At 34.5% G+C, this 27,692-nt stretch overlaps 2 protein-coding genes across 2 annotated transcripts; one reads left to right on the top strand and one right to left on the bottom strand.

The window, feature by feature from the left end:
* The first annotated feature begins 933 nt into the window (after positions 1-933).
* LOC140754085 (pickpocket protein 28-like) lies at positions 934-8,891 on the top strand. Its single transcript, XM_073088997.1, has 13 exons — positions 934-1,053; positions 1,126-1,247; positions 1,475-1,580; positions 3,600-3,748; positions 3,811-3,814; positions 3,909-4,073; positions 4,573-4,662; positions 4,966-5,105; positions 5,653-5,783; positions 6,403-6,462; positions 6,950-7,151; positions 7,698-7,877; positions 8,521-8,891. The coding sequence occupies exons 1-13, from the start codon at positions 940-942 to the stop codon at positions 8,594-8,596; spliced, it is 1,539 nt and encodes a 512-aa protein (XP_072945098.1). The 5' UTR covers positions 934-939; the 3' UTR covers positions 8,597-8,891.
* Positions 8,892-9,513: 622 nt separating this feature from the next.
* LOC140754083 (pickpocket protein 28-like) lies at positions 9,514-19,065 on the bottom strand. The gene is made up of 11 exons (XM_073088996.1): positions 18,971-19,065; positions 18,780-18,901; positions 17,129-17,252; positions 16,261-16,350; positions 16,045-16,184; positions 15,028-15,158; positions 13,948-14,005; positions 13,420-13,460; positions 13,065-13,269; positions 11,147-11,317; positions 9,514-10,739 (listed from the first exon to the last, which is right to left on the bottom strand). Exons 1-11 carry the CDS (start codon positions 19,052-19,054, stop codon positions 10,670-10,672), a joined length of 1,236 nt encoding a protein of 411 aa, XP_072945097.1. The 5' UTR covers positions 19,055-19,065; the 3' UTR covers positions 9,514-10,669.
* Positions 19,066-27,692: the final 8,627 nt, after the last annotated feature.

The raw sequence follows: 27,692 nt of genomic DNA, 5'->3' as shown, positions 1-27,692 counted from the left end.
CCTTCGGCGAGTGGTGCGATGAAGGAAGGGCGAATGCCACTTCTTCTTTCCTTTTATAATATAAAAGATATCTTCAACGATTTTTGCCCTCGACATCAAAAGATTGTTAAAAATAATGTTACTATTCTAATAGCGTGCGATGCCTTGTACGTTTTTTTAAAAATATTTTTGCATTTCGGAAAATAATTAATTAAAACATTATAACAATTGATAATGGAAGCACCTAGTATTACCTATTAGCTTTTCGAATTTTACTTTTCTCAAGTATTGCAAACAGAGACAGTTAAAATATTTTATTCCTTTTCATGCATATTTAGATCAAACAGCACTGGAAGACTGCCTGAAAGACAATTGGAAGATGATCAAGGAGAGCTTGGGACTAAACGAGATAACATTCACAAAAAGGGGAGAGGGAAATGTATTAAAGAATATTTGTTCGACTTTACCGCAAATTCTAGTCTTCATGGTCTTAGATACATCGGGGATAAACAGAGAACACACGTTGAAAAGTAAGTTTTTGTTTTATATATTGTTATCGTGTAAATAAACAGTACCTGATGACCGAATAAAAAGTCACGAGTGCAATTATTTTTGTCACAAAAAGAAGGAAAAAAAGACTCAAAAAAAAGAACTCGAAAAAAAGAGAAAAAATAAAAGAAACAATCGGACCGAGAGTTGAACCCGGGTCTCCTGCGTTTTAAGGCGCCCGATTTCCCGACCGACCTATTCTAACTTCGTAAATGATAGCGAAATTTAGCTCCGTATTCTAATGATATTGTAGGAGGTTTTTATTCAATGAAAACACGGTTAAAAATACATTTTTAAAAGTAAAAACCTAGCTAGATCGATTTATCGTCCCCGAAACCTCCTGAAAATCGTAGGAGCCGTTCACGAGGACGTTAAACTTTTTTTTTGTTTTTCAGAGTATTTTGGCTTTCTATGTTTATATTATGCGTAATATATTGCGCGATTCTCATACGGAAAGTTTGGATAAAATGGGATGAAAGTCCAGTGATGGTCAGCTTTGCTGAAAGTTTAACTCCGGCTTGGCAAGTAGGTATAAATACAATAAAAATATATTAATAGTTGCATATGAATAATAACATTTTTTTTCTATTTTTTTAGATTCCTTACCCAGCTATAACCATCTGTTTCCAAATTAAAGCATATCCAGACCGGTTCAATTATACCGAATTTTATCATCTGTATATGAATGAAACCACCAAAGCCAATCTTACAGAAGAGGAGTACGTAACTATAATAAATAATACAGTTTTCATACTTATGTTAAACATCGGAATAGCGAACAAGGTATACAAGAACACAGGCAGCCTTATTTCAAATGGTCAAGGGTCACTCCCTTATACATGTAATAAAATTTAATAGTAAAGAATTATCTGTAGATTTATGTAAGATTTATAATATAAGTAATACCTGCTTATGCATATAAGAAATAAGTTCACGTCTTCTCTAGGACACAATGCTTTGAAGATTTTTCGATGATTTGCGATGATAGTTTGGATCAAAATTTTGGCAAGCAATTCACAGACGGAACAAATACAGTTGGAAATATAAAACTGGTATGTTGTATTTTATATGCTTTACTTTCAATTTTTACTGTTCGAATGTTTACAAGTCTTAACCATTATCCGATGATTTATATTATGATTTATGATTATAGAGTAACTAGTGGTGCCCGCGGCTTCGCCCGCATTTTAAGGAAATAATATGACATACATAAAACGGAAAATTTGTACCTGCATTGGAATGACAGTGGTGCTATCTGTCGAAAATTGGTCTTACCAACTCCCAAACCCTCGTGGGCTCTTGGACAACAACTTTGCTAAAGATCATCACTTGATCAAATGCATAGTTTCCGATTCTATAACTACTTACGAATTAAAAAATAATTAAAAAAACCTTTTCCCACGGACTAAATTGTGAATCTAAACCATTCTCGAGACCTCTTGAACATATACAACAAATTTCATCAAAATTGGACTGATTTTGGATGTTTGATTGTCGTTTAGGAGGAGTTCAGTGACATACACACGCACATAAGAAATATACAGGGTGAATTTTTAAAACGGGCCTTCAGGGCCAAATCCGAAACTATAAGAATTAGCGAAAAATGCTGAAAGGAGTTACGAGGCCGATTTTGATCAAAACTAAAACTGCATCATTACTTTTTTAAAATAACTTTTTCCCTAGCTGGGAATCGAACGAGTTCATTTTGAAAAAAAAATACACCCTCTATATTATTCCACTATCTGATAGTGTTGCTTATAAGGATCAAAATCTGGGAAGTAATGATAAATGACAAACTAAAGGAAAAGCCTCAATTTTAAGAAAATACATATTTTTTTATATTAATTTGGCAGTTAAGTTCCCGGCATTCATCAATTAGCATTTCGCGTATTAACAATTTTTTGGCTCAATGTTTCAAATCATTCGAAATGGACGTTTTGTTGTTCAAGAATAACATCATCAATTTTATGTCCGACTTAGTTAAGGTTACTTTTAGGACCATTATAATAGATTTAACTTGCTATGGGCGGAGTTTCGTTTAATACAGATGTAAAATTGACAATTTGCGAGAATGTCTGTTTCGAGTCAAATCCGAGTGATAACTAAACAAAGAGATATTTAAAATTATATTTACTGTTGAAACGTAGTTATAAACAACAAACAATAACAATTTACTATTTAATCACTTATCTATTTTTATTAAAAAATAAATCCTAAAAACGGCCGTAATTTACTTGCCCAACTATTACTTTCTCATACTAAGCCGTATGTCACGGTTATAACATCGAATAATTAGTTGATTAACCAACAAATTCTTCAATGGTATGACTTACGTATGTTTCTAAAGAATTACACATAAATCATTTGTTATGTATAATCCTTAAGGATTAGTATGGCAATGTATGGAAAAATATGTATTTTCTTCAAAATTTTCCTTTTCCTTTAATTTGTCACATAACATTACTTCCCAGAATTTGATTCTTATAAGCGACACTATCAGATGGTGGAATAATATAGAGGGTGTAATTTTTTTTAAAATGAACTCGTTCGATTCCCGGCTAGGGAAAAAGATATTTTAAAAAACTAATGATGCAGTTTTAGTTTTGATCAAAATCGGCCTCGTACCTCCTTTCAGCATTTTTCGCTAATTCTTATAGTTTCGGATTTGGCCCTGAAGGCCCGTTTTAAAAATTCACCCTGTATATATAAAGATGGCTTGATAATGCCACGGGCTGGTCGAGCAATGGGTCCGAGCGATGCACTTAGTATTTTCCACTGAGCATCATCCCATTTACCACGTTGTGCTTGACTTCTTTGAAATTAGCTTGATAAGTACCTTAACACTTGTTAAGCAGTCAAAAATAAATTAAAAAGTAAAAGAATCGTTAAAAGCTTGAAGCTTGGGACAGTATTCTACTTGAAGCAAAGCATTAAGCATTTGAGAATTTTTTTATTTATAAGGTCTATGATAACTAGTGAGATTGAACCATAATAATTATATCATTGTATAAGGTAATATTTATTACCGATGCTCCAATTAATTAAAACTAATGAATACATTGTTTTTATAGTTTTCGGCAAACTTCGGAGATTTCAGCAGTTTGTGTTTATGGAAGAACTGGGTGGATTGCCAGGAATTATTTTCTCCAGTTATTACGGAAAAAGGTTTATGCCATACGTTCAACGCTTTAGGTCCTGATCAACTATTCAGAATGGAAAAGTAAATAAACAACTTAGTAAATACAACGTGGTAATTCAACCAGCTTTCTTGAGACACCGAAGAGCAGTGATTGACTCTCGACTTTATCTTTAATTTATATTCTTTATACTTATACTTTTATATATCGCACATTTAGTTGAGATATCTCATTGCTTCATAGTTCAATACTTTAATTTACAATAGATTTATTTTAATACTTTCTTTAAGTTTACACAAGGATTACGAGTACATGCAAGAGAGATATAGCAATTCTACACAATCATGGACTCTGGAAGCAGGTTACCCACCCTCTACTCCGCTTGAAACTTATCCGTATCGGGGATCCGTAAGTAAAAAGAAAAGAGATTACAATTACAATCTGACATAATGTCAAGTGGACCCATTGACTCTACTGCAAGCGCCGCAAACAAATAATTCTCCCATATATTACTATATTTGCAGCCCTTTAACATCTGGGCATGATCAGCTGCAGCCCCCGTGCTCACAGAGGTATTAACAATGTGATATGGGTCTAGGGTCTCCACATAGGTCGTGTCCCATATCAGGGGTCGTGCGAGTCTCCACGTTACCAAATTACCATTGGGTCTCTTGCCATCGTCCTTAAATAGCCCAGTGTTCCAGCATCGCTGGTATAGAAACGCTAGCAAGAGCCCGAGGAATTACTCGTAGATCGTTTAAAGTTCCGCGACGTGTCCACCATTCCTGCCCACGCGGATAAAAATGTGACCGCATATCTTGGCACCTGCAGAATTTCTTAAGGTTACTGGACCTATCACGGCGCCAATATTTATTATTATAATACATGTTGTTAATCTATTTCACAGGGGAATGGCGGTGAAGACAACTTGGAGATCTTTACCTTTACCATGGCATCCGACCTGGATTATGTATGCAATTTTAAGCAAGGTATCAAGGTAGTGTGCTCAATGTATTAAACTGCGCACAGTTCACAATTGACAACATGTCCGTCCACGCCACATAACAGCAGCCAAAAGCATGCAGCTTCAGTCACGACTGCGTGCAGTTAAAATCCGACCGCTCAGTTTAATCACATCATCTGCAAATATGCAGTTTGTTTGAGAGAGCCTCTACACACACACTGCCTTAAATTTTATCATACATTACCCTCATTTCGTCTTCGCCGTAGTCGGGTGAAAACATTTTAACAAAATGGCCTTACTTAACATATTGAAGAATAACATGTTATGTTATTGTAGATATTCCTACATAGTCCTGCCGAGCTGCCACGTGTCTCGCGACACTATATCAATTTGCCACAGTCCCACGACGTAATGATCGCAGTCAAACCGAAGATGATTATAACAGCAGAAGGACTCAGGCCCTACAGTCCTATAAGGTTATATACGTTTTCTAAGAGTTTCTTTACGATGATTTCCTTTCGGGTTTAGGACCTAGTCCAGCACGCTGACCAAAGGCATATTAATAGAATTCACCTTTACAAATAAACATAGAATTAATAGCATGTAGGTTGCTTTACCATGTTTGCTTCGCCGATAAAACAAATGATGATTCATTTCTACGAACATTCGAGATAATATCTATAATTATTAAAACGATTCATTATTTTTGCGAAACCTACACGAGTACAGAGCAACATGGATATATATTAATTTAGAAAATAGCACTAGTAAGACATTGTCGACTGGTTTTATGTACCTACAGTGTAGCGACTTTCCGCTACTCGTCAAGAGATGGCGCTGCTGAATCTCGCTATCGAAGTTTTCTAAACATCTTGCATATATACAAGCTCCGAATTGAGACTACCCGAACACGGCCGGAGGTCTCCCTTTGCCAAATACAATGTCGGATATTGGCCAGGACAAAGTCGCGGACAATAATTAAAAATTAATTAATCAATTTATCTCAAATATATTAATTTGCAGACGTAAATGTTACTTCTCCAACGAGCGATACCTTCAGTACTTCAAAATTTATACGCAAACAAATTGCGAAATAGAATGTTTGACTAATTTTACTCAAACAAAATGTGGTTGTGTTCATTTTGGATTACCGCGTAAGTATTTTAATAGACTTTCATATTAACTTTAAGACTCTCCCATTGTAAGGTGCTACAATTGCTATTTGTATTACGCTGAAGACGTTCAGCAAGTTTCCCAGTATCATCATCAGGATCATCATCAACATGAAGTAGTGTGACGTGTTCAACTATGTTGTTAACGCCATGGACCTTCCTGTTAATAAGCTTGATCATATCTTCCAACGCGACGGTAAATAGCTTCGGTGAATGCCTATACCCTGTCAGACATTCCGCCCCCGTCACAGAACCACCAAGGTCTCGAGAGATTGAACAGCCTTAACCTTAGACATAGAACGCCAGATTATTGTGCTAAAGATAGATGTGGTACTGAGGCCTTTTTGGTGTCCAGTTTGCTCATACAATGGGATCAATGGGAACTTTCGATAACAGCCGTACCTATATTTTGTTATCAGACTTTATAACTACGTAAATTTTTATCAATATTTTGTTAAAATCAATTATTTTTCCTTGTATTGTTAAAGTTAGCCGTAGGTATCTTCCCTAAAACGATTTTTTCACCTTATTCCCTTTTTTGAAAATTATATATAGTTATTTCTTTTCTCCTATCTTAACTTGGTGATTTTTTGGTTTAAAGATGGACCCGGCACGAAAGTTTGCGCCGCAGGCAGCATCTTATGTATGTCTGAGGCTCGAAGTAAGTGCACAATTATTATAATAAAACTATATTAACTTTTTGATTAACAGATCTGCTCGTCTGCTAAAATATTCTGTTGTTTCCTTGTATTTTTACAAGATTAAGTATTTTCAGCTCACAATATTTGTTAGCAAATGAAACCAACAATATAAGTCAAATCTTGCAAATTGAATTGTAACTTCCTCTTAAAAAAATCAATTAGAGCATCAAGTTTTAAAGTCGAAGGTCATATTCTAATGAAAGATCTCCTTAACGGGAAATAGCAGACACAACTTTGTATTATAAGTACTCCTGGGCAGTCTTGTAAACCCATAATTTTATCATTTTATTGCAATAGTTACAAAGTAGTATAACATACTATAATAGTTATTTGAAGTTATAAAGTATAATATAGTATAATATACTTTCTTATTCTTAATTTGTATTCAGCTTTTTTAATGATTTTTATATTCATTTAATTTATCTCGTTGTACCTTGCATTATTTAGGGGAACTCATGAAGTTGACAATTGAATCTGGCATGAATGTACAGCCGAGTGATAATGACACGACACGCGAGGCCCGTGCCGTCGCGGCGCGGTGCAGGTGCCTGCCCGCCTGCACCTCCATAGAGTATGAAGCTGAGACGTCACAAGCGACCGTAGATGAAAAAGCTGTTAGTAGAGCGTACAAATATCCGATGACCAATGAGTAAGTATTTTTTTACAAAGAGAGACACGGGATTATATGGGATTCTTACCACTCAACCCCAACTGTGACCATACTCGGCACTCCGAGATCACCAAAGGATCGCAACCGGACAATACACACAAATATTTAAAATATTATTGTAATCATTAATTTTGATAAAGAATTTATTAAGATTTTACGCACCCGCAAAAATCATTTTAGACATTTTACTGACATTCAATATCTTTGAGCTATGGAGAGAAAGTTTAATCTGTTTTAAGTGTTTAAATTTAAATACATACTTTATTTTAGGAATAAAACATACATATTTGATATCTATCAACGTTTTTACTCCCTCGTAATACTTTTATTAACATCCTGCCTGTTTTTCTATTCATCCCTACTTTAATTTTCTGAAGCATTGTTGGGAGAAATTGCTGTTCAGTGTTTAGTGATGAAAGCGCTTTTTTGTATTGTTTATAAAATATTAAAGTACCATATTATTTTGAAATATTAAAAAATGTACAGACTATTTTTTAGAATTATGAGATATTACGTCTTTTTCAGGATGGCTTTTTTGACCTCGAGAGTGAAGATCTATTTAAAAGAATCCCAATTTACTACGTTGCGAAGATCTGAGCTTTTTGGACAAGTTGACTTCCTTGCCAACTGTGGTGGCCTTCTCGGGCTGTTAATGGGTTTTTCAGTTCTAAGCGTTGTTGAAATAATCTATTTTCTTACCCTAAGGTAAGTGGAGTTCAAAACCAGTATTAAAATACTGGGACAAAGTAGTGGAAGTAAAATATGAAAGTCATATTTTTAGTTAGACACAATATCTGTAAGTTCTTCTATCCGTCCTATCCATCGGGCGTCGGAATCCATAGCTAAAGATAGCTATGCTCATTATTAGATAAGTTAGTTTGCATAACCAAAAAACAAAAAAAGCCACAAACCGAAATTAAAAACCTTTCGGCTTTAGTCAAAAAGGACTGAAGTGTTAATTGAGGCCGAAAGTTTCTCACGAGCTCCGAAATCGAACCCTGGTTTGAACACAAATAAACATAAAATATATTTGATACGATTCATGGTAATTTTGACCATATGTAGAATTTATTTATTTATAGCCCGCGTAGAACTGCTAGTCCACTTGAAATGTAGAAATGAATCGCGTCGCCATAGCAAATTGTGTGACTACATCTGCTCGCATTAACTTCAGAGCGTTCTAGCAGATTGGCATGGACTATACCTTCTATAATATGATTAAAATTAACATGAATTACTTTCAACCTTGAGTCACACATTAAAGATGGACTTTCTTACCGCATGATATCACTTTGTGACGATCAATCAGAAATTTATTGGTACAATTGATAGCTGACACTTTTTTCAGATGGTGGTGCTTATTCCGTAAGCGTCAACATAATCTTAAGGAGTTCAATAAAAAACAACAAGTTGATACCGAATAAATATATTATTACCTGCCATCTATAATAAGTACTAAAATTTAGTAATTCAGTTGAAATAAATGTATGAATCTTGACACTTTCTATTGTGATCGCTGCACTAATCGCTCTTTTTATACATTTATATCATGATTATGTAAAGTTTGTGAAATAAAAATAATATCTTACAAAAACCGAGTATTTTTAAAAAAATGCATTATTTAAGTTTCAGGCCAAGACTATTTATGACTTTATATCATAACTTACTAGTACTAATATTATAACTTAGACGCCGTCTTCTATCCATTGGCGAAATTACTTAACTTTGATCTAAATTAATTGACACAGATACTTTCAAAAGATGTCGTTACTCGTCATATAACTATCGAACATTGAAAAAGAACTGGCCAAGTGCTAGTCGGACTCATCCACGAAGGGTTCCCCACGTGAAATATAAGAAAAGTAATAAGTAAATCGTTTCACTTTATATTTTTGTTGTAACATGATCTATACAAGTCTGATGACTGATTTTCCCATTACCATTATAATATTGAGAAATATTGCTCGTCATTCGATAAGTTTAAGGTACAATCTACTTGTAGAACCCTTTGTGATTTACCCCAGAGGCACCATCGCCACATAGGCACTGCTGTGTTCCGGTTTCAAGGTTGTGACAATGGAGAGAACCGAGGCGTTCCAACTTAGTACTCAAGGGTAGCAAGGCAGTACACTCACCAGCAGGTGCACTGGCAGTAGCAAGGCTGTAGACAAACACCAACAGTGAAACCAGATACCTACGAGTACAATAATAAAGTACAAGTATCCCTCTGAACAAATTGTAAGTGTATGTCGTATACCTACCAAAAATCAACATTTGATATTTTTTCATATTAGAAACTGCCCAATTTTAATCTTTGATCAGCAAAATTTAGATAGCTTAAGTATAATTAGATTAAGTCAATGGGCGTTACAGAGACAATGTTATATATGCATTTTACTGCGGTTCATAACTATTCTCTCATAGATAATTTTGTCAATAGAATGATTGTAACATTTAAAATATGAAGCATCCCACACTTTTTACTCTGAATTGAATTGTTATTTTAATAACTTAAATTTTATTACAATTATTTTCTAGAGTTTAGTCCGATTAGCAATAAATAAATCAAATTTTAGCAATAAAAGCGTGTTTTTTAGTTTTTTTAAACTATTATATATTGTCATTAAAATGCATAGCACCTACTAGGAAGTATTGTCTGTAAATTAGTTCGATAGTTGTCCTAATCCCTTCCATTGTGAAATGTTAGTCTTAATGCATTTAATTATATTCTTTTAATTCAATATGAATATACTTTTCCCATTGTTCCAATCGTTAGGATAGAGAGCGTGCCGAAGCAAAGGCAAACATACCTACCAACCTACATATAAATATATAGAAACATATACATATAAGATCGAAAAACATTACCCACATTCTCACTCAGTCGTGTAAAAAATACAATTTTATTGTAGACAAAATCTTTAAAATCCAACATAAACAATTTATGATTTTTAGGGTTCCGTACCCAAAGGGTAAAAACGGAACCCTATTACTAAGAGTTCGCTGTCTGTCCGTCTGTCCATCTGTCACAGGCCTATATCTCCAGAAACGTAATAGATAGACAGATGAAATTTTTAGGCCATCTATTTTTGTGACATAACTAATTATGGTACACAAAAATAGATGGCGTTGGGGCAAATAATACTTAGGTATTATTGACAATTTACATATCATTCATCATCACCCCATCGCCATCTATTGTTGTGTCATATAACTAAGTATTGATGAAAATAACAAAATGAATAAAAATAAATAAAAAATAATGAACATTTGGTGGTACGGAAGCCTCCATGTGCGAGTTCGACTCGTACTTGGCGAATTATTATTTTTATAATATATATTTTTTATTGTACATTTAGACATGAAAAGTGCGATTAATTATACAATCAAAGGTTATAATAAAAATGCAGTAGTTTCTTGTCAAAGCACACTTTTTCTAACAGCTTCAATGAAAAATAATACAAATTATTGATCCACAGCAATAATAATATAATTGTTTAGTTCCCGTGTTTACATGTACATATTTCCTCATCATTACGTCGTTTCTTAGTGATTAAACACCACCATCTGCAAAAAAAGGTGAGCGATATAATTGACTGTTAGGAGGCATCTTTTTTATTTATAGGGGAAGCACGCAGTCACCTGATGGTAAGTGGCTACTGCCGCTCATGGAGATATGTAATCAACCCTAGATAAGATAAGATTCATACCTGAGCTCGGCCACAGCTCCCCTACCCCGGAGAACCAAGCTGGAATGCCTTGCAAAAGTATTTCTCCCTTGCTCTTTAAACCAGAACTCAGCAGCGCTTAACACTGCTGTTATTATAACAACAAGTGGTGAGAGGATATACTATATATATATATATATATATATATATATATATATATATATATATATATATATAGGATATATACATCTTATCTATGTATATAATGAATGTCAATCAGTAAACATAGGTACGAGTATTGCTTACCTCAAAGTGAGGAAATAGATAATTTCAGCTACACTTAGAACTGAAAAGCCCATGAACAGCCCTAGAAGACCACCACAGTTGGCGAGGAAGTCTACTTGTCCATAAAGTTCCGACCGTTGCATTGTAGTGAATTGAAGTTCTTTCAAATAAATCTTCACGAGTGAAAGGGATCTATTGGAAAAAAGTGCGTTTTAGTATATACATTGTACACGCGCAAAAAATGGAAAGAGTGCCAAAGAAAATATATATTATGATGATATCATATGGTGTCTCTCTCAGAAAATGACAAGGATTAAGCAATAGAATTGGTAGACTTCACATAACCACGAGGCCTTTTTACCCGACTGCCAAGGAAGGGTTATGTTTTTCGCGCGTATCTTGTATGTTTGTCTTTCTTTATTTGATCCGATCTAACAAACGGCTGGATAAATTTCAACAGTTAAAGTGTCATTATATTTGTCTCAATGACCCGAGTGTCCTTAGATAGGTGTGAGTAAAAAAAAAATCTAAATGGCGGATTTTTGGCGCGAAATAGTAACACATTTAAAAAAAAAAGTTAACCGAACCTATCAAGTAGGGTATCAAATGAAAGGAAATTAAACGGAGATTATAAAAACATATTTGTATATATATAAAACAGTAAGGTAAAGGTAAGAAATCAAAGTACAGCCTAAACCAAGGACCTTACAGTTCTGAAATTTTGTACACAAGTTCTCTATATAGCTTGAATAAGTACTAAGAAAGGCCTTTTGGAAATTCTACCCTTAAGAGGGTAAAATAGGGGAAAACAGTTTTTTTGAAATCCTTTAATTTTGAAGCAAATACTATAAAATTTTGTATTTGGCTTTCTGGATAGGAACAAGAACGCACTTATTTATCCCCCTCCGAAAAATCAACCCCGTAGAGGGTAAAATAAGGGTTAAAATTCATTTGAACAATCGTCATATTTGAAGCAAACTCTATGAAGTTTTGTATCAGGCTTGTTGGATTAAAATAATGAAATGCTACCTCTAACGAGGTAAAATAATGACCGAAACTTTGATTTACTGAAGTTATATATTTTATAGACCGTAAATAGTGATTTTTTTCGCGAAATAGTAACACGTTTTAAAAAAGTTAACCAAACCTATCGAGTAGGGTGTCAAAATAAAGGAAATTAAGAGGAGATTACACATACATTATATAATATATCTTATATATAAAATTATCGTGTTAGTTACCGTACTCCTCCGAAACGGCTTCACCGATTTTCACCAAATTTTATATACAATTTCAGTAGGTCTGAGAATCGGCCACTATCTATTTTTTTTTACACCTAAGTGATAAGGGTTGTTCATCCGTAACATTTTTTTATTTATATGGCAACACAACGTTTACCGGGTCAGCTAGTACATAAATACTCGTATATACACATCGAGATAACTGTCTGACTAAATGAGTGAGGTGCTGTACCAGAGATCAACGCAAAGGGAAACCGCTGAACTTAAGCGTGCTGGAATTTTACACATAGGTTCTTTATTAGCGTAAATGAACACTACGAGGATAAAATAGGATAATATTGTTTGAACATCTTTTGTTTTTGAAGCAGACACCTACTATGAAACTTTGTATTTGGCTTTCTGGATAAAAATAATGAAATGCCTATTTCACTGCTTTTGGAAATTTTACTTCAGCCTTTTTGGTGCAGTCGGGTTTTTGATTTTTTAAATTAATTACTTGTTCTAAAAATCTCTCAGTTAAGCAGGTTCTCCGTCAGAGTTATAATTCACTTAATGAGAGGTTTGCCTGGGATTCGAACCTCGGAACCTTCAACCATTAGGCTACTGCTACCATAAACGATATTATCTGTGTCTTACCATAAACATGAAATATTAACCGTCCAATACCTTATATCGAATTTTGATAAATATTTACTTACTCTTTGTCAAAGGCTGTTCTGTTACGTGCTTTTAAAATAGCTTTTAAATCTACGTCCGCTTGTGACGTCTCAGCTTCATACTCTATGGAGGTGCAGGCGGGCAGGCACCTGCACCGCGCCGCGACGGCATGAGCGCCATTAAATCTGTTGGCATCAATTGTCTGTGCATCTACATAAGATTTAACTTCCAGCTGCATCAGTTTAACTAAAATAAGTAAAAAAAAATATGATTTATATATGTATGTATATTCTGAAAATTTGCCAATTATAGCAGTTCAAAAGGTGTTTGTATGTTTTTAAATAAATAAAGATATGTAAAAGGGTAAATCGAATAGCTCTACAAATAAATAATCACTTTTATTTGAGACGTGGATTAAAAATATTCCGGACGTGTTGCTGTGAATCAGTTTTTTTTATAGGGTTACATACCTAAAGGGTGTAAACGGATCCCTATTACTAAGCCTCCGATATCTGTCCGTCTGTCACAAGGCTCTATCTTGAACCGTAATATATAGACATTCTTTTTTTATATAAAATAAATAGAAATATTATTCTTACAACTCAATAATAATTATAAACTTAGAAATCTAACTTTTTATATGTATTTTTATTTGATGGTACGGAAGACTCAATGTGCGGGTTCGACTCGTACTCGACCTAATTGGTCTCCATCCATCCATCAGCCTTTAATAGTCCACTGCTGGACATAGCCCTCCCCTAATCTACGCCACTCCGACTGGTCTTGAGCAATCTGGATCCAGCGGTTACCCGCCGTCCGCTTCAGGTCATCAGTCCACCTGGTCGGGGGCGTCCTGTACTCCTTTTACCGAATTGGAACCCTAATTGGTCTAATTGGTTTAATTTTGTTCTAATAGCTACTCACTTTGTGCTGAAGCCACATCTTATGCTTTTCGCGCCGCAAGTTTTTATGTCTGGTCCATCTTAAATAAAAAATATATAAAGACTGTAAAGAATATATTATATAGAAAGTTTATTATAAGGCAGTATAATACAACAGGAGAAATAAATAATTACAATAAGTATGATGGAGATAGATATACAGGATGAATTTTTCAAACGGGCCTTCGGGGCCAAATCGGAAACTATAGGGATTAGCGAAAAATGCTGAAAGGAGTTACGAGGCCGATTTTGATAAAAACGAAAAATGCATCATTACTTATTTTAAATATCTTTTCCCTAGCCGGGAATCAAACGAGTTCATTTAAAAAAAACACACTCTATGTAACAAAAAAATATGTTATTTTTCTTTAAAATTTTCTTTTTCCTTTAATTTGTCACATAACATTACTTCCCAGAATTTGATCCTTATAAGAGACACTATCAGATAGTGGAATAATATGCAAAGTGTATTTTTTTTTCAAAATGAACTCGTTCGATTCCCGTTTAGGGATATTTTAAATAATTCGCCACGTACGAGTCAAACTTGCACATGGACGCTTCCGTACAACCAGATGGTTATTATTTTTTAAAAAGAAGTAAAATACTTATTTTCCGGTTCCCTTTTTATCCTTTGGGTACGGATCCCTAAAAACGATTGATGCAGTATTACTTTTTATCAAAATCGGCCTCGTAACTCCTTTTAGGATTTTCGCTTTGTCTTAAACCCTGTTTTTTTATAAAGTCACTGGCTGATACGATTCTATGACTTAGCGTAAAAAGGAAAAAGAACGCGGCTTGATGTGCGAATTGTATTTTGAGCCGGAATAACAAAAGTGAATAGATTCATATTGTCATATATTTTTGGTAAGGTATGTTTCGTAAGGTGGTCTCAATTATTTGATCAACGTTATCATCACATATTTTTGCTGCCTATTCATGTCTGCTGCCCATAGTCATATATTTATGCTCGTGACTGTACATAATAAGATATATATGTATATAAGTATTATAAAACCTCTACAGGGAGGTACATTCAGTAAGTCGATAAAAAATAAAAACTTACGTGGTAGTCCAAAGTGTACACAACCACATATTGCGTGAGTAAAATTAACCATACACTCTGTTTCACAATTTGATTGTGTGTAAATTTTGAAGTATCGTAGATACCGCTCGTCAGAGAAATAACACTGACGTCTGCGAATAAAATAATTTAGGTCAATTGACTGCTTTATTTCCAACTATTTGTCGAGATTACATGTGTGTTTCGGCAAAAATAACCAAATAGGAACTCGTAATATTTAATAAAAATCTTAAATTTCCAATTAATAAGCCTCGACTCATAAAGAATCATTTAAAAAGCAATCATAAATCTTAAAAAATGCAGGCAAATGACAGTTACAGTTTTCATGATGATGATTATTTCCACGGCGTGTGCTATTGTCTGCGGTACCCTTACCATGAGTTTTCAAAACATCCCACAAGTTTACGTTACGTTAACTCAATCCATTGTTCTGTTCCGTTTGCTTCAGTAGACTGAGTAAACGTAACAATAAGTAAGTGCTCAAGTATTTTTGTCTGCCTTACATATTCGCAAAAAAGAGAAACAAAACATAAAGCGCTATTTTGTCAATTTAGACATTTAATGTTACGTTACTGACACTACAGTTCTGATGCAATCCGCTAGGGGCGCTGATTGGAATTTGTATGGGCAAATACGTAAACAAATACCAAAACAGTCATATTTGTCAAAACGTAAAAACTCATGGTAAGGGTACTGTTACCATTATAACTATTTATGTGGATCTCTTACCGTCCGACTTGTGATCTTGTCCTGTCCTGAGATATTTCGTTCACATAACGTATTGTAAACAATATTAAAACTTTCATAATAAATTCGACGCCACTACAAAGTTATATTGTGCATTCGAGCACGACCTGTGCAGAATATATTATCTGAGCGACCTGGCTCTAGATTTTCTAGGCCATAATTGTCGCTGATTTTCAAAACAATCAATCAAAAATCTCATTCGCTTTAATGGTTAGTAAAGAAAAGATTATAGTAAGGTAATAGTAATTTTACTTTAAAGGACTGTAAGGCCTGAGTCCCACTGTCGTAGTCATCATCTTCGGTTTGACTGCAATCGTTACTTCCTGGGACAGCGGTACATTAATAGAGTGTCGCCACACACTTGGCAGCTCAGCAGGATTGTGTAAAAATATCTACAATAACATAAAAAAAATGTTTCACCTTTTTAAAAATATAAACGTAAAGACAAACCTTAACCTTGTAGATTACCTTATGACCTTGAACGTTTGTACACATATAATCCAGGTCGGAAAGAAAATTATTCAAAGTGACCACTAAAGTGTCTTTACCACCATTTCCCTGAAAAATATTTCGAAACAATTTAACGTGAACGTAAAGTTTTTTTATAATATAGAAGTAGCAACCTAGCATGCAGTCCACCTAATGGTATGTTACTGCCGCTCATGAACATCTGTAATCAAACCCAGATAGGTTTAGATATCCCTACCTGAGATCGGCCACAAATGCGCCGTTACCCCTGAGGACTAAGCTGGAACGCCTCGAAAAAGTATGTCTCGCTTCACACCACACCCTTCAAACCGAAACACAGCTGTGCCCAAAACTGCTGTTATGAGGCAGAAATAGGTGTGGCGGTGGTGCTGCCGGAGTCGAACCACAAAGGGTTCTACCACCTTCAAAGCTTAGCTGTAGTACTACTTTCTGTGATTGTTATTTCCTCCTGCAGTATCCTTTAAAAATATATATTTTATTTTATTATATTAGTACTTGGCTTTCCCTTTTCAGTTTATTATTTTTAGGCTGTGGAATTTTTAACCGACTTTAAAAAGAAGGTGGTTATCAATTCGGCCGGTATCTTTTTTTTATGTATGTACACGAATTACTCCGCCGTTAGTGGACCGATTTTAATAATTTTTTTTTTATTGTATAGAGATAAGCTAGAAGTTGGTTGCTCATATTAGACACGCTGTTTACATCGTTATCCAACGAAACATTTTGAGCGCCGACTTCAGAAATATGTACTAAACCAACATTTATTTCAATTATTTTTTACTTTGTAGTGACATAGAAGTCGGTTGCATTTTGTGTTAAAAAAAAATCTTTTATTTTTATAACTTACGGTTCCTCGATATGGATATGTTTCAAAGGGAGTCAAGGGTGGGTAACCTCCGTCTAAAGTCCATGATTGTTTGGAATGTTGGGGCTCAGCAGCCCGTTGTCGTTCTTTTCTATCTAATGATCTTCTATAGTAATTGTAATCCGTATGTAGGCTTTAAATAAATTATCAATAAAAATAATTAATAGCGTATAAAAATAAACGTCAGGCTTACTTATTTTTTGGACTATAAAGCAAAAAGATTTTATTTAAGTGTACTTAAATGAAATATTTTGAAATGTAAATGTGAAGGGCGCCCATGCATGAAATCTGTAAGAAATAATAAGCAATTAATATATATTTGAGATGCGCAAACGTGCATTACACGATGAGATGAGAAAGCGCCTACGCTTTGACATAGGTAAAATTAATTAATAGAATTATATAATTTTAAGTAATTATTTTTTCATGTAAATATTACCTATATACATAACATAATTCATACAAACTACTAATACTTAAAAATAACTAAAAAAGCCAACAAATAATTTAAAGGTTACATAAAAAGTCGAAATCACTGCCTGCCTCTTGGGAGTGACTAAAGAAAATTGACTGGCACGTTAATAGCCAAATTGATTATTTACTTCTCAAGTCTGAATAGGTCTCCAGGGTCTAAAATGTTGAAAGTTTGGCATAAACCTTCTTCTGTAATAATGGGTGAAAATATCATAACGCACGGGGTTCGTTTCCACCATTTGCATGAGGATGTGTAAATATCAAACTTATCTGAAAGCTATAAAACAATACATGTACAATTGTACATATGTATGTGTTAGCTTGGTAGCTGAACAATTTATTTATATTTACTTAGTAAAAAGCGAAATTAAAGTTAATATGAGTGACTTAAATAGCAAGTACCTAATAATACATATTCACATGACAATATCTTTGAACATCAAAAGTATAATAGAGTAGATTTAATTCTAATAGTAGGAAGTTCTCAAAGGTATGTTAAGTCTACCAATACGCACTTGGCCAGCGCGGTGGACTATGGCCTAATCCTTCTCATTATGAGAGGAGACCCGTGGCCAGCAGCGGGACAGTAATGGGTTGGTGGTACTCAATTGAAAATTAAGTAGTGGATCGTAAGACTCTCATCGTATCGTATATAGATCGTTTGGTACTGATGAAGCTACTTATGAGCTTATAAAAAAATTAACATACCTTTATTATATTTCGCACGGTTATGTTACCATCTGTGAATTGGTTGTCAAAATGAACCAACATTATATTGCAAATCATCGAAATATCTTCAAAAGTACGTTTCCTAAAGAAGAGATTTTAGTTCAATCAATAGATTTTAGTTCAGTCCGGTAGAGTGGAAGAAAAAAAAAGAAGATTTATTATACAAGCGTGTAAATAAACGAAAAGTCGTAGATTTATAATAATTAGCAATTGATTTATTATTCTTTTATTAAAAATGGGTGGACATTACAGATGCTTGTTGCAATTCCGTCTAAAATTGATTGTATATGTGATTGATTGATTGATAGTACAGATGATGCGAATGATGATTCGAAATCAGCGAACTGCTTGCTAGTTCGCTATTTCAATATATGTAATTAAATACATAAATAACTGGGTATAAATAATACTATTTATTGTTAATACTCACTCTTCTTCTGTAAGGTTAGCTCTACTGGTTTCATCTAATTGGAGATGAAAATACTTAGTCAAATTGAATAACCTTGGTAGTGACTTGGTTTGAAAACAAATGGTTACAGCTGGGAAAGGAATCTGCAAAAAATTTTATTGTACAGATAAAAGTATGAAGATCTAAGTATTTATTATTGACAGTATACTTACTTGCCAAGCAGGGGTCAAATTTTCAGCGAAGCTGACCATCACTGGACTTTCATCCCATTTTCTCCAAACCTTCTGTATGAGCATCGCGCAATATATTACGCATGAAAAGAACATAACAAACCAAAATAGTCTGAAAAATAAAGAATTACATTATTTTAATGAAATAAAAGCATAATTATATTGCCCGCTTACGCCTGTTATTAAAGACCAATGAGGTCCTAACAAAATAATGGTCATACCAAAGATCGACATTTGTCAATTAATTAATACTTAAATTTATTTTAATTATAAGATTTTTTCTTACATGATCATAATTTTTGAACATACTTATTAACGTTGATACAAAAAAAAGATTTCATTCATTATACGGAGGGGTGCAAGTCATTTGTTAGTCTTATCTTAGATAAATAACACAACTTACTTTTCAGCGGTTGTCCTTTTTTTCTCTCCAATGTATCTAAGCCCGTGAAGATTAGAATTTGCGGTAAAGTCAATTAAATATTCCTTAATAAATCTTTCTTTTCCCTTTTTACAAACTTCATAGTTACTGTCAACGTTCGGCACGTTACTTTCCAAATCTTTTTTAGGAAGTCTTCCAGTGTTCTTGGATCTAAAGGTTAATAATTATAGCTAAAACCTAAAACCACGCTAACATCGCACAAGGAAAATCGTTAATCCTGACGATCCTGCTGAATGGGACAAAATTATTATATCGTGTATTGTCATCGGTTCTTGATAAATATTCAAAATTTTAAATTAATTCGACCGTTGAAAGTGGGTAAAAATTGAGTTTAAATGTTGATGAATTAGATTCCGATGCATATCTACATACTCGTACATACAAGTCAAGCTAATAAAGGCGTTGTAAAACAGGTCACAGGGTACAAAAACGGCTTTGATAAACTATTTACCAACTCATTTTTAATAAAAGGTATATTATTTAATAGATAATTTATCACTCTTTTGTCATATGGCTATCGTAATAGTATTATGTGTATGGTTTTTTAAATAATCGCATAGTTTTGCATTAGTGCCTCCATCAAACGTATGCTTCATACATTTTGGGCTTTTTGCACGTGAATGTCACGATTTCTCAAATAGAGATTTTTTCAATAAATTTGATCGATGAAAACATTATATTGATTATATATGGAATCGATAACATTTAAATATTGTGCTTATTTCTCGACAGATAAGAGTAAAAATAAGTTTAAAAATACCGCGGAAATAGGTGACTTTACCTTATGTAACATACATGTTATGTAACTGGCAAGTTTTTTAATGTGCATATAGCTTTTACCTATAGTATGAAATATGATGTAAACACGTTAAATAATTATCATGAACTGCATAATAATAGTCAATTTATAGAGTATACCTACGTGTATATAAATACGTATAATTTGGCATTAATACATAAAAGGCATCGGCATAACTGAAAACTGGAAGAAATAATTTAAAATATATAATAGACCAAACCCAGTGGATAATTATTATTAGAAGACAAAATTAAAATATGATCTTCATTTAGTCGACAACAACAAGAGACAATGGATACAAAATGGTTTAAAAAATCTTAGAACAAGCATAACAATTAGATTAAAGTGAAGTAGTAGTGAAGTAGTTGAGTAAATTTAGATGTGGTCGAATTTTCTTAGATCAAAATATAATTTGTTTGAAAATATTTTTTATATTACTATTACAATACCTTAACTGTTCCTTCATGACGAACAGCAATGATGGAAGCCAGTCACCATTTAAACACAATTTCCCGTTTTCGCTTTGTTGTATGTACCACTAACATGTCCAATGTCCATTAAACGCAAAATCTATTCCCACGGAGACAGACATCAATATTATAGGATAGCGTAATATTACAGGGTGTATTTTTATCCATAACTAGCTGACACGGCAAACTTTGTACCGTCTCAAAATCTATTTATCAAATATATTTCATATAAAATATAGCCTATTTTACTCGTGGATAATGTAGCTTTCGAATGGTGAAAGCATTTTTAAAATCCGTCCAGTAGTTTTTGAGCCTATTCATTACAACTAAACAAACAAACAAAGTTTTCCTCTTTATAATATTAGTCTAGATTAACTTGTTCAAACCCCATCTAGAAAAATAGTGTTTATTTTACCCGACTGCGCATATAATGTTTTTCGAGCGCATGTGTATGTATTACTATGTATCATTCTTAACTAAGCAGTCCAAACGGCTTGACAATTTTTAACAAAATTTGTGGTCACGCTAGATTCGCTTAAATTATGGCAGTAACGAGCGTTTATAATATATCTCTAATTTATTGAATTAAGCGTTCAAGCATCGACATGATATTCATTTCATCATCGGTCCGCCCCGGGCCCCCGGGCCTGCGGGGCCCCAAACGCAGTTGCAAAAAAAAGTAGTCGAACCGAAGAATCTATGAAATGTGTATCAGTCAGCGAAAAAAAAGGTCACGAAATCACAGGTGAATAATTCTATGACACATTTGCCATTTTGTAAAATCTAATCAATTTTTTACACCGGAGGCCTCGTCATTTGGCTAAACGTAAAAGATGTATAGTATCTATCTATATATTTATTTTATTTATTTAGAAAGCACGATTAGGACATCAAAGGGACACGTCGGTCAGTAATTCAGTAATAATAACATTTGTTATCATAGTTAGTCGGTCAAGTATATAGCCAACAATAGCCAGGGTTATGATAGTCTTTTTTTTTCTTTACGAGGGGAAAACCTGCAAAAGGTACCCGACGACGTGGGAGCGACGCCGGGTTATGTGGGATTTCTACCGCACTAAAACCCCCCGGTGGCCGTCCTCAAATTTGTGGGAGAACTCCGGGATCTCCGACGGAACACACCGGAGTCCTCCAAGCACGATGCCCCGATCGGGCTCTGTCCTGGGGGAGCAGTTTTCGCTCCTCCCGTACCATCTGATGTTCACGACGGTATGCGACCACACGTACCGCCATCCCCAGACCCCGGTTCCCGGGATCGCTTACTGGACGGTTCGAGTTCCTACTCTTTCCGCCCGCAACCTCGGAAGCCTCCTTTTAGTCGCCTCTTACGACATGCAGGGGTTACCGTAGCCCTATTCTAGTCCCGAAACTACAGGGAAAAGGGCTATGATAGCCTATTGAAACAGTTAGCGATCAAATGCGTTACTTATGTAAACCGACAGTTTCGCCTTGGAGATGTGACCGGGTACGTGTCTCTCAGTAAACTGCCGCAGCGCATAGCCCTCACTCTCCAAAACGACTCTGTCCACATGGCACACCTTCTTTAAACGAAGTGACGTCACAGCTTACCTGAGCTACAAGTACTAATACAATAAAATTAGCAAATTATTAAACAACGACATCGATATCTACGACATTTATCTATCATTGAAGTAGGTATTACATAGGTCATTAGGTATAGTAACTACTTAATAATAGCTACACAGGTATCGGAGGGTGTGATACTTATAATTAAAACCAGCCAAGTGCGAGTGGACCCCAAACACAAGGTTCCGTCCACGAAACTTTTGACTCTATATAATTTTGGAAATAGTAATAGTCTTTGTTGATGTAATGTCATGCAATACATGTAATGTAAAGAAGTTAGCTTTGAAAGATGGACAGACGGATTCACAAGTGAACTCCGGTTCTGTTTTGTCATTAGGGCATACGCAACTCTAACGATGTACCTTTTTACATGTATAGATGTAATAATATCGTTGTAATTTGTCACAGTTTGCGTATTTCACGATCGCTTCGTGTAAACGACTCGTCGGTATATCTCCAGGGAAGACCTACCTAAAATTTTAACCTAATTATTATTTATTATTTAACTATATCAACTACTGAAATTTTGTAGACATGTTGTGAGGGATCCAGAAAATATCATAGGGTACTCTATTCCGAAAAAAATATACCCGTGGTAAAGCAAAACATTTTGGCTATCCGCACATACCAGTCGATCGATGCTATCAATTGATGTGAAGATCGATCATTCAACGTCGATCGTTATTACTTCAGTCGATCCAGAATCGATCGTCGATAGAATGTATCCACCGAGATTGATTGACCACGACATCGTCTGTTTCAGAATACATTATAAAATACTATGATGATGGCAATGACGAGGTAAACATCTATGGACGATTGTAGATCGATACGTAGATGATCCGTCCTTTTATCGAGACTTTTTTATCGAGAGAATTGACTTCCCAAAGAGATGTTATCTATTCGACGCACATATATATATTTTTTATGTATGTTCAGCGATTTTTTCGCGATGCCGCGACCGATCGACATGATTCAAACAAGGGGTCCCATTTCGAGGAAATTCGAAAATTTTAGCCAGTTTTCCCGGAAATTGCAAGCGCCGATAACTATGTACTTAACCACCATTTATTTAAATTATTTTTTACTTTGTAGTGACATAGAAGTCGGTTTTATTTTTTTGTTATTTTTTTCCCAAATTACTCCATACCCACGTTTTTTTTACAGGATAACGAGGGTTAAAACAATTGAGTCATCGTTGTCTATACCGATGTTTTAAACCTGGATTGGATATGGAAAAATATTCAAGGTTTGAATGCAATATACCAATGATTAAATGCATTGTTTAAAGCAATTATTATACAATTACGCATCTTATATGTATGCTATACTATGATGCTATACGTATTTCCGCATATGAAACTCATTTATTAAACATTAAGTACTCGTAATTACAGTTCCTAGTATCCTTAATGTTAGGTACGTAAATTAACAATTTGATACGCATGTTACAATAACTATGATCATCACTGTTTGCTACGATGTCCTCTTCCTCTACAATTGATAAGAAATGAGTCCGAAACACAGACATCTTACTTTTCAATGCCTATGCTTATTTGCATTGCATTAGCACGCAATCGTTTGAAATAAAATAATCCATTTATCTTAACCTATCTATTTACAGACGCTATAGTTATTTCTCTAACGAGCAATATCTTCAATACTTCAAAATTTATAAGCAAACAAATTCTACAAAAATGTTCGGCTAAGTAATAAAAATCTTAAATTCAGCAATAATTTTTACATCATCCTCTTCATGCACTTTTCCTGTCCTGGTTGTATGTATGTATGTGAAGAATAATGTTATTTCCCTATAACTCAAATATTCTGAAACATATCTACAATGTCCTCTTGTAGAATGTCCCATGTCCCGTCATGTGCCCGCTATAACAACAAATACTAAAAATTAATAAAATAAATATAGTTCAAAAAATTAAAAAACACCCTTTTATGATAAAGTCAATAAAAAATAGAAAATTAATAAATACTTTTTAGTTGATTTTATCTTAAAAACGTGTTTTTTTAGTTTTTTGAACTATATTTTTATATTACGCCTCTGGCAAGGAGAGATTTCCCGTCGGTCCAGATCTCCGTTTTGAACATATACATGTGTATATGTTCAAATGCAAGGTATTGAGAAAACTTCTATAGCGTGATTCAGAATTCGTCAGCATCATCTTGACGATTGCGTGAAATTGCCACAGATATACAGCCCGTATTATGATTAGAATGATCTCCGAATGAAAGGTATTAAGCTATTTGTAATTTTTAATGTGTTTTAAAACGTTGACACAATACCAAAATATTCGCTTATAAAGTCTGTTTTCATGATAAAAGTAGTGAATTAACTGTAAATACAATATGAAATAAACATCGTATGTAAAGTAAATTAAAAATGTACCTATTTCTATAATTAACTTAAAATTAGATAAAAGATAATGAAAATTTAATTTAAAATCTGTAATCTAATAAGGGAATCCTAGATAATGTATGAGCATAACATCAGAACATAATAAATAAAATAAACATAATAAAGCGTCCTTTTAAAATATGTGTCACTCTAATAGATAATTTGACACACTTTAGACATTATTTATGTATCTTTGTTAAAAATACAAGGAAAAAAATCAGCCAACAGCGAGTCGGGCTCGAAAACAAAGGGTTCCGTATGTATAAGAAATACTTCAAAACAATTACTACGATTACTCTTTTTATCAATAGGTAGGTATTTAAGAAGATTGCTTGTCGTTAGAGATACGCCCGCTAATTGTGTGGCGTTTCTCGTTTTCGTAAACCTTACCAAAGAACTACTTTTTCTACTAAGACGTTCTGTTTTTTCGTATTGCTGTACAGAACCCTAATATTCATCTATCTTACAAGAGGAGGAGGAGGAGGAGGAGGAGGTACTTACATAATACAAGAGGAGTTCCTACGTCCCTATCATAGATTAGTAATCTATGGTCCCTATATCAAAAATTGCTCCCAACTGTACCTCTAATCAACTCTAATGAAAAGTTATTAATTCCAATGTAATTTATTACTTAGAACATTAGTTAGGTACTAAGTAACCTAACTAATACTTAATGGCAATAAAATGTAACGATACCAGTCTAATTCATGTCAATTAGTCCCAGTTGAACAAATAGCTAAATTATAAGTAGGTACCTACGACCTCAATATTAATAACTAAGCTAATTTTATTGAAAGGTGAACAAATATTACCTATTTCAATTACCAATTACTTACCTATTTCATTTTCTCGTTTATATAGCTCACGAGGGATATTTTGCTTATATACTTAATTCATTATTCGTCCTAAATTAAAGCAGGCTTCGACCTAGCCTAAATTAATAAAACCTATCAAACGCTAGCAGGTTTCAGTCATAACAGGACATCAGGAGACACAAGAGGTACTGTAGATATTACTTTTTATAATAAAAATTGTAATCCAGGGGTTTACTACCATCTCTTGACACAATATTATTTTTAACATACTTTTACTTTTTTTGCAGCAAATTTAACTTTTTAAGCAAAATATGACAATTTCAATTGGTTTTATAAAATGGATAAGCGAAAAATTAATAAGGGTTTAAGTTTGTTCAACTGTGTATGACGGAATATTTTACTGTTTTACGGAGGAAATAAAACGTTCCTGAACTATGATGGTTTTTAAAAGATGGTGGTATGCCCCCAAATGTGGTAGATTATAATTGTAAATCAGATCAATAGAGCATACAAGTTATAATGGTAAATGGCCACTGCCACCCATGGACATCTATAATCAACCCCAGATATGATCTGACTATCTAAAGTCGATTGTTGCGTAGTTAGAACTCCTCGAATAATTGGCTCTCTTTTTCTTCACCTTTTAAACCAGTACACAGCAGTACGGGACATTGCTGTTTAATAGCAGATATAGGTGTGGCGGTGGAGCCGCAGTAGGAACATGAAGGGTCCTACCTTTATGCAATTCACCTAAAATTAAAATAAAAAACGACAGAAAGTGTCTGAAGTAGTATTATCTTAGTAGTAGTATCTTAGCCTAAGTATTTGCTGTTTCTCTATATTAAGAACAGAAAGATAAATAGGTGTGGAGCTGGTGCCGATGGCCAAATGCCTACAAGCTGGCATAATGAAGAATTCTGCCTGTAAAATAAAATTATATAAAATTCTCGTGTCACAATATTAGTTACCGTACTCCTCCCAAACGGCTTTATCGATTATCACCAATTTTTATATGCATATTCAGTAGGTCGGAGAATCGGCTACTATCTATTTTTCATACCCCTAAGTGATAATGATTGTTCACCCTTAATTTTTTTTATTTTTGCGTTTGCCGGGTCAACTAGTAAAATAATATAAACGAATGTTTCGGCAAAACTGGATCTTATCTTTATCGTTGTTATTAATATTACATCACACGAAGTTTCATGTGATGTAAATTAAATCAAATTTCAAAGTGTACAATGCGGAAAAAAACACCTACAACTCCAACACTCTCAGCGGTGTCCGAAAAAATTGGGATTTGAACCTCGCACCCCTCGATCGAGAGGCCGAGTTTCTTAACATTATTTGTGCATTATTGTGGGTTCGTGGGTGGGTTGGTTATGGTGGGTGTTAAGTTGCAAGCCAGCATGCAGCCCGCCCGATGATAAAGGGCAACTTCCGCCCATGGACTTCTCTGTAACCAAACAAAATAATATCGAAGTGATACGTTGCTATTTTTAGCGGCTTAAGAGGGAGTGGGGCGGAAGGGACGCTCCGCCCCGGGCCTCCTGGGGGGCCAACACAGTTGCTAAAAAAGGTCGTCAGAACAAAACAATCTATGAAATGTGTTTCATTCAGCGAAAAAAAAGTTCACCGAATCAGAGGCGAATAATTGACACATTTGTCATTTTACTCTTTTGGGGACCTCCATTCAACTTTCCGCGCCGGGCCTCCGACGACCATTGTCCGCCACTGGTTGCTACCCCTGGGCCTATTAGAATGCCTCGGATAAGTATAGGCCTCGAAGGTGGTAGAACCCTTTGTGGTTCGACTCCGGCGGCACCACCGCCACACCTATTTCTACATAATAACAGCAGTGTGGTCGCTGCTGTGTTCCGGTTTGAAGGGTGTGGTAAGGGAGACGGACTTTTCAGAGGCGTTCAAGCTTAGTCCCAGGGGTAGCGGCGCATCTGTAGCCGACCTCAGGTAGGAATATCTAATCCTATCTGGGGTTGATTAAAGATGTCCATGGGCGGCAGTAGCCACTTACCATCAGGTGGACTGTATGCTCGTCTGCTACTCCTATATTATAAAAAAAGATAAAAATGCCTGCCTTACCAAACCGGAACAGAGCAGCGCTTAACACTGCCATTATCAGAAACAGGCAGATTCAGTTACCTA

Source organism: Epargyreus clarus, unplaced genomic scaffold, assembly GCF_041222505.1.
Source record: "Epargyreus clarus isolate Ecla_fem2 unplaced genomic scaffold, WU_Ecla_fem_2.2 ptg000027l, whole genome shotgun sequence".
Taxonomy (NCBI): Eukaryota; Metazoa; Arthropoda; class Insecta; order Lepidoptera; family Hesperiidae; genus Epargyreus; species Epargyreus clarus.
This window is presented reverse-complemented; position numbering and strand designations above follow the sequence as displayed.

Bases quoted from the DNA above. Each gene is read 5' to 3' on its own strand.
- LOC140754085 (XM_073088997.1), top strand. From the start codon at position 940: ATGTTTATATTATGCGTAATATATTGCGCGATTCTCATACGGAAAGTT. The intron at 6,463-6,949 runs GTAAGTGCACAA...TGCATTATTTAG, and splicing joins ATGTATGTCTGAGGCTCGAA to GGGAACTCATGAAGTTGACA. The intron at 7,152-7,697 runs GTAAGTATTTTT...CGTCTTTTTCAG, and splicing joins AAATATCCGATGACCAATGA to GATGGCTTTTTTGACCTCGA.
- LOC140754083 (XM_073088996.1), bottom strand. From the start codon at position 19,054: ATGCTCATACAGAAGGTTTGGAGAAAATGGGATGAAAGTCCAGTGATG. The intron at 13,461-13,947 runs GTGAGTAGCTAT...ACTGATTCACAG, and splicing joins AGATGTGGCTTCAGCACAAA to CAACACGTCCGGAATATTTT. The intron at 11,318-13,064 runs GTAAGTAAATAT...TTTTTCCAATAG, and splicing joins AGAACAGCCTTTGACAAAGA to ATCCCTTTCACTCGTGAAGA.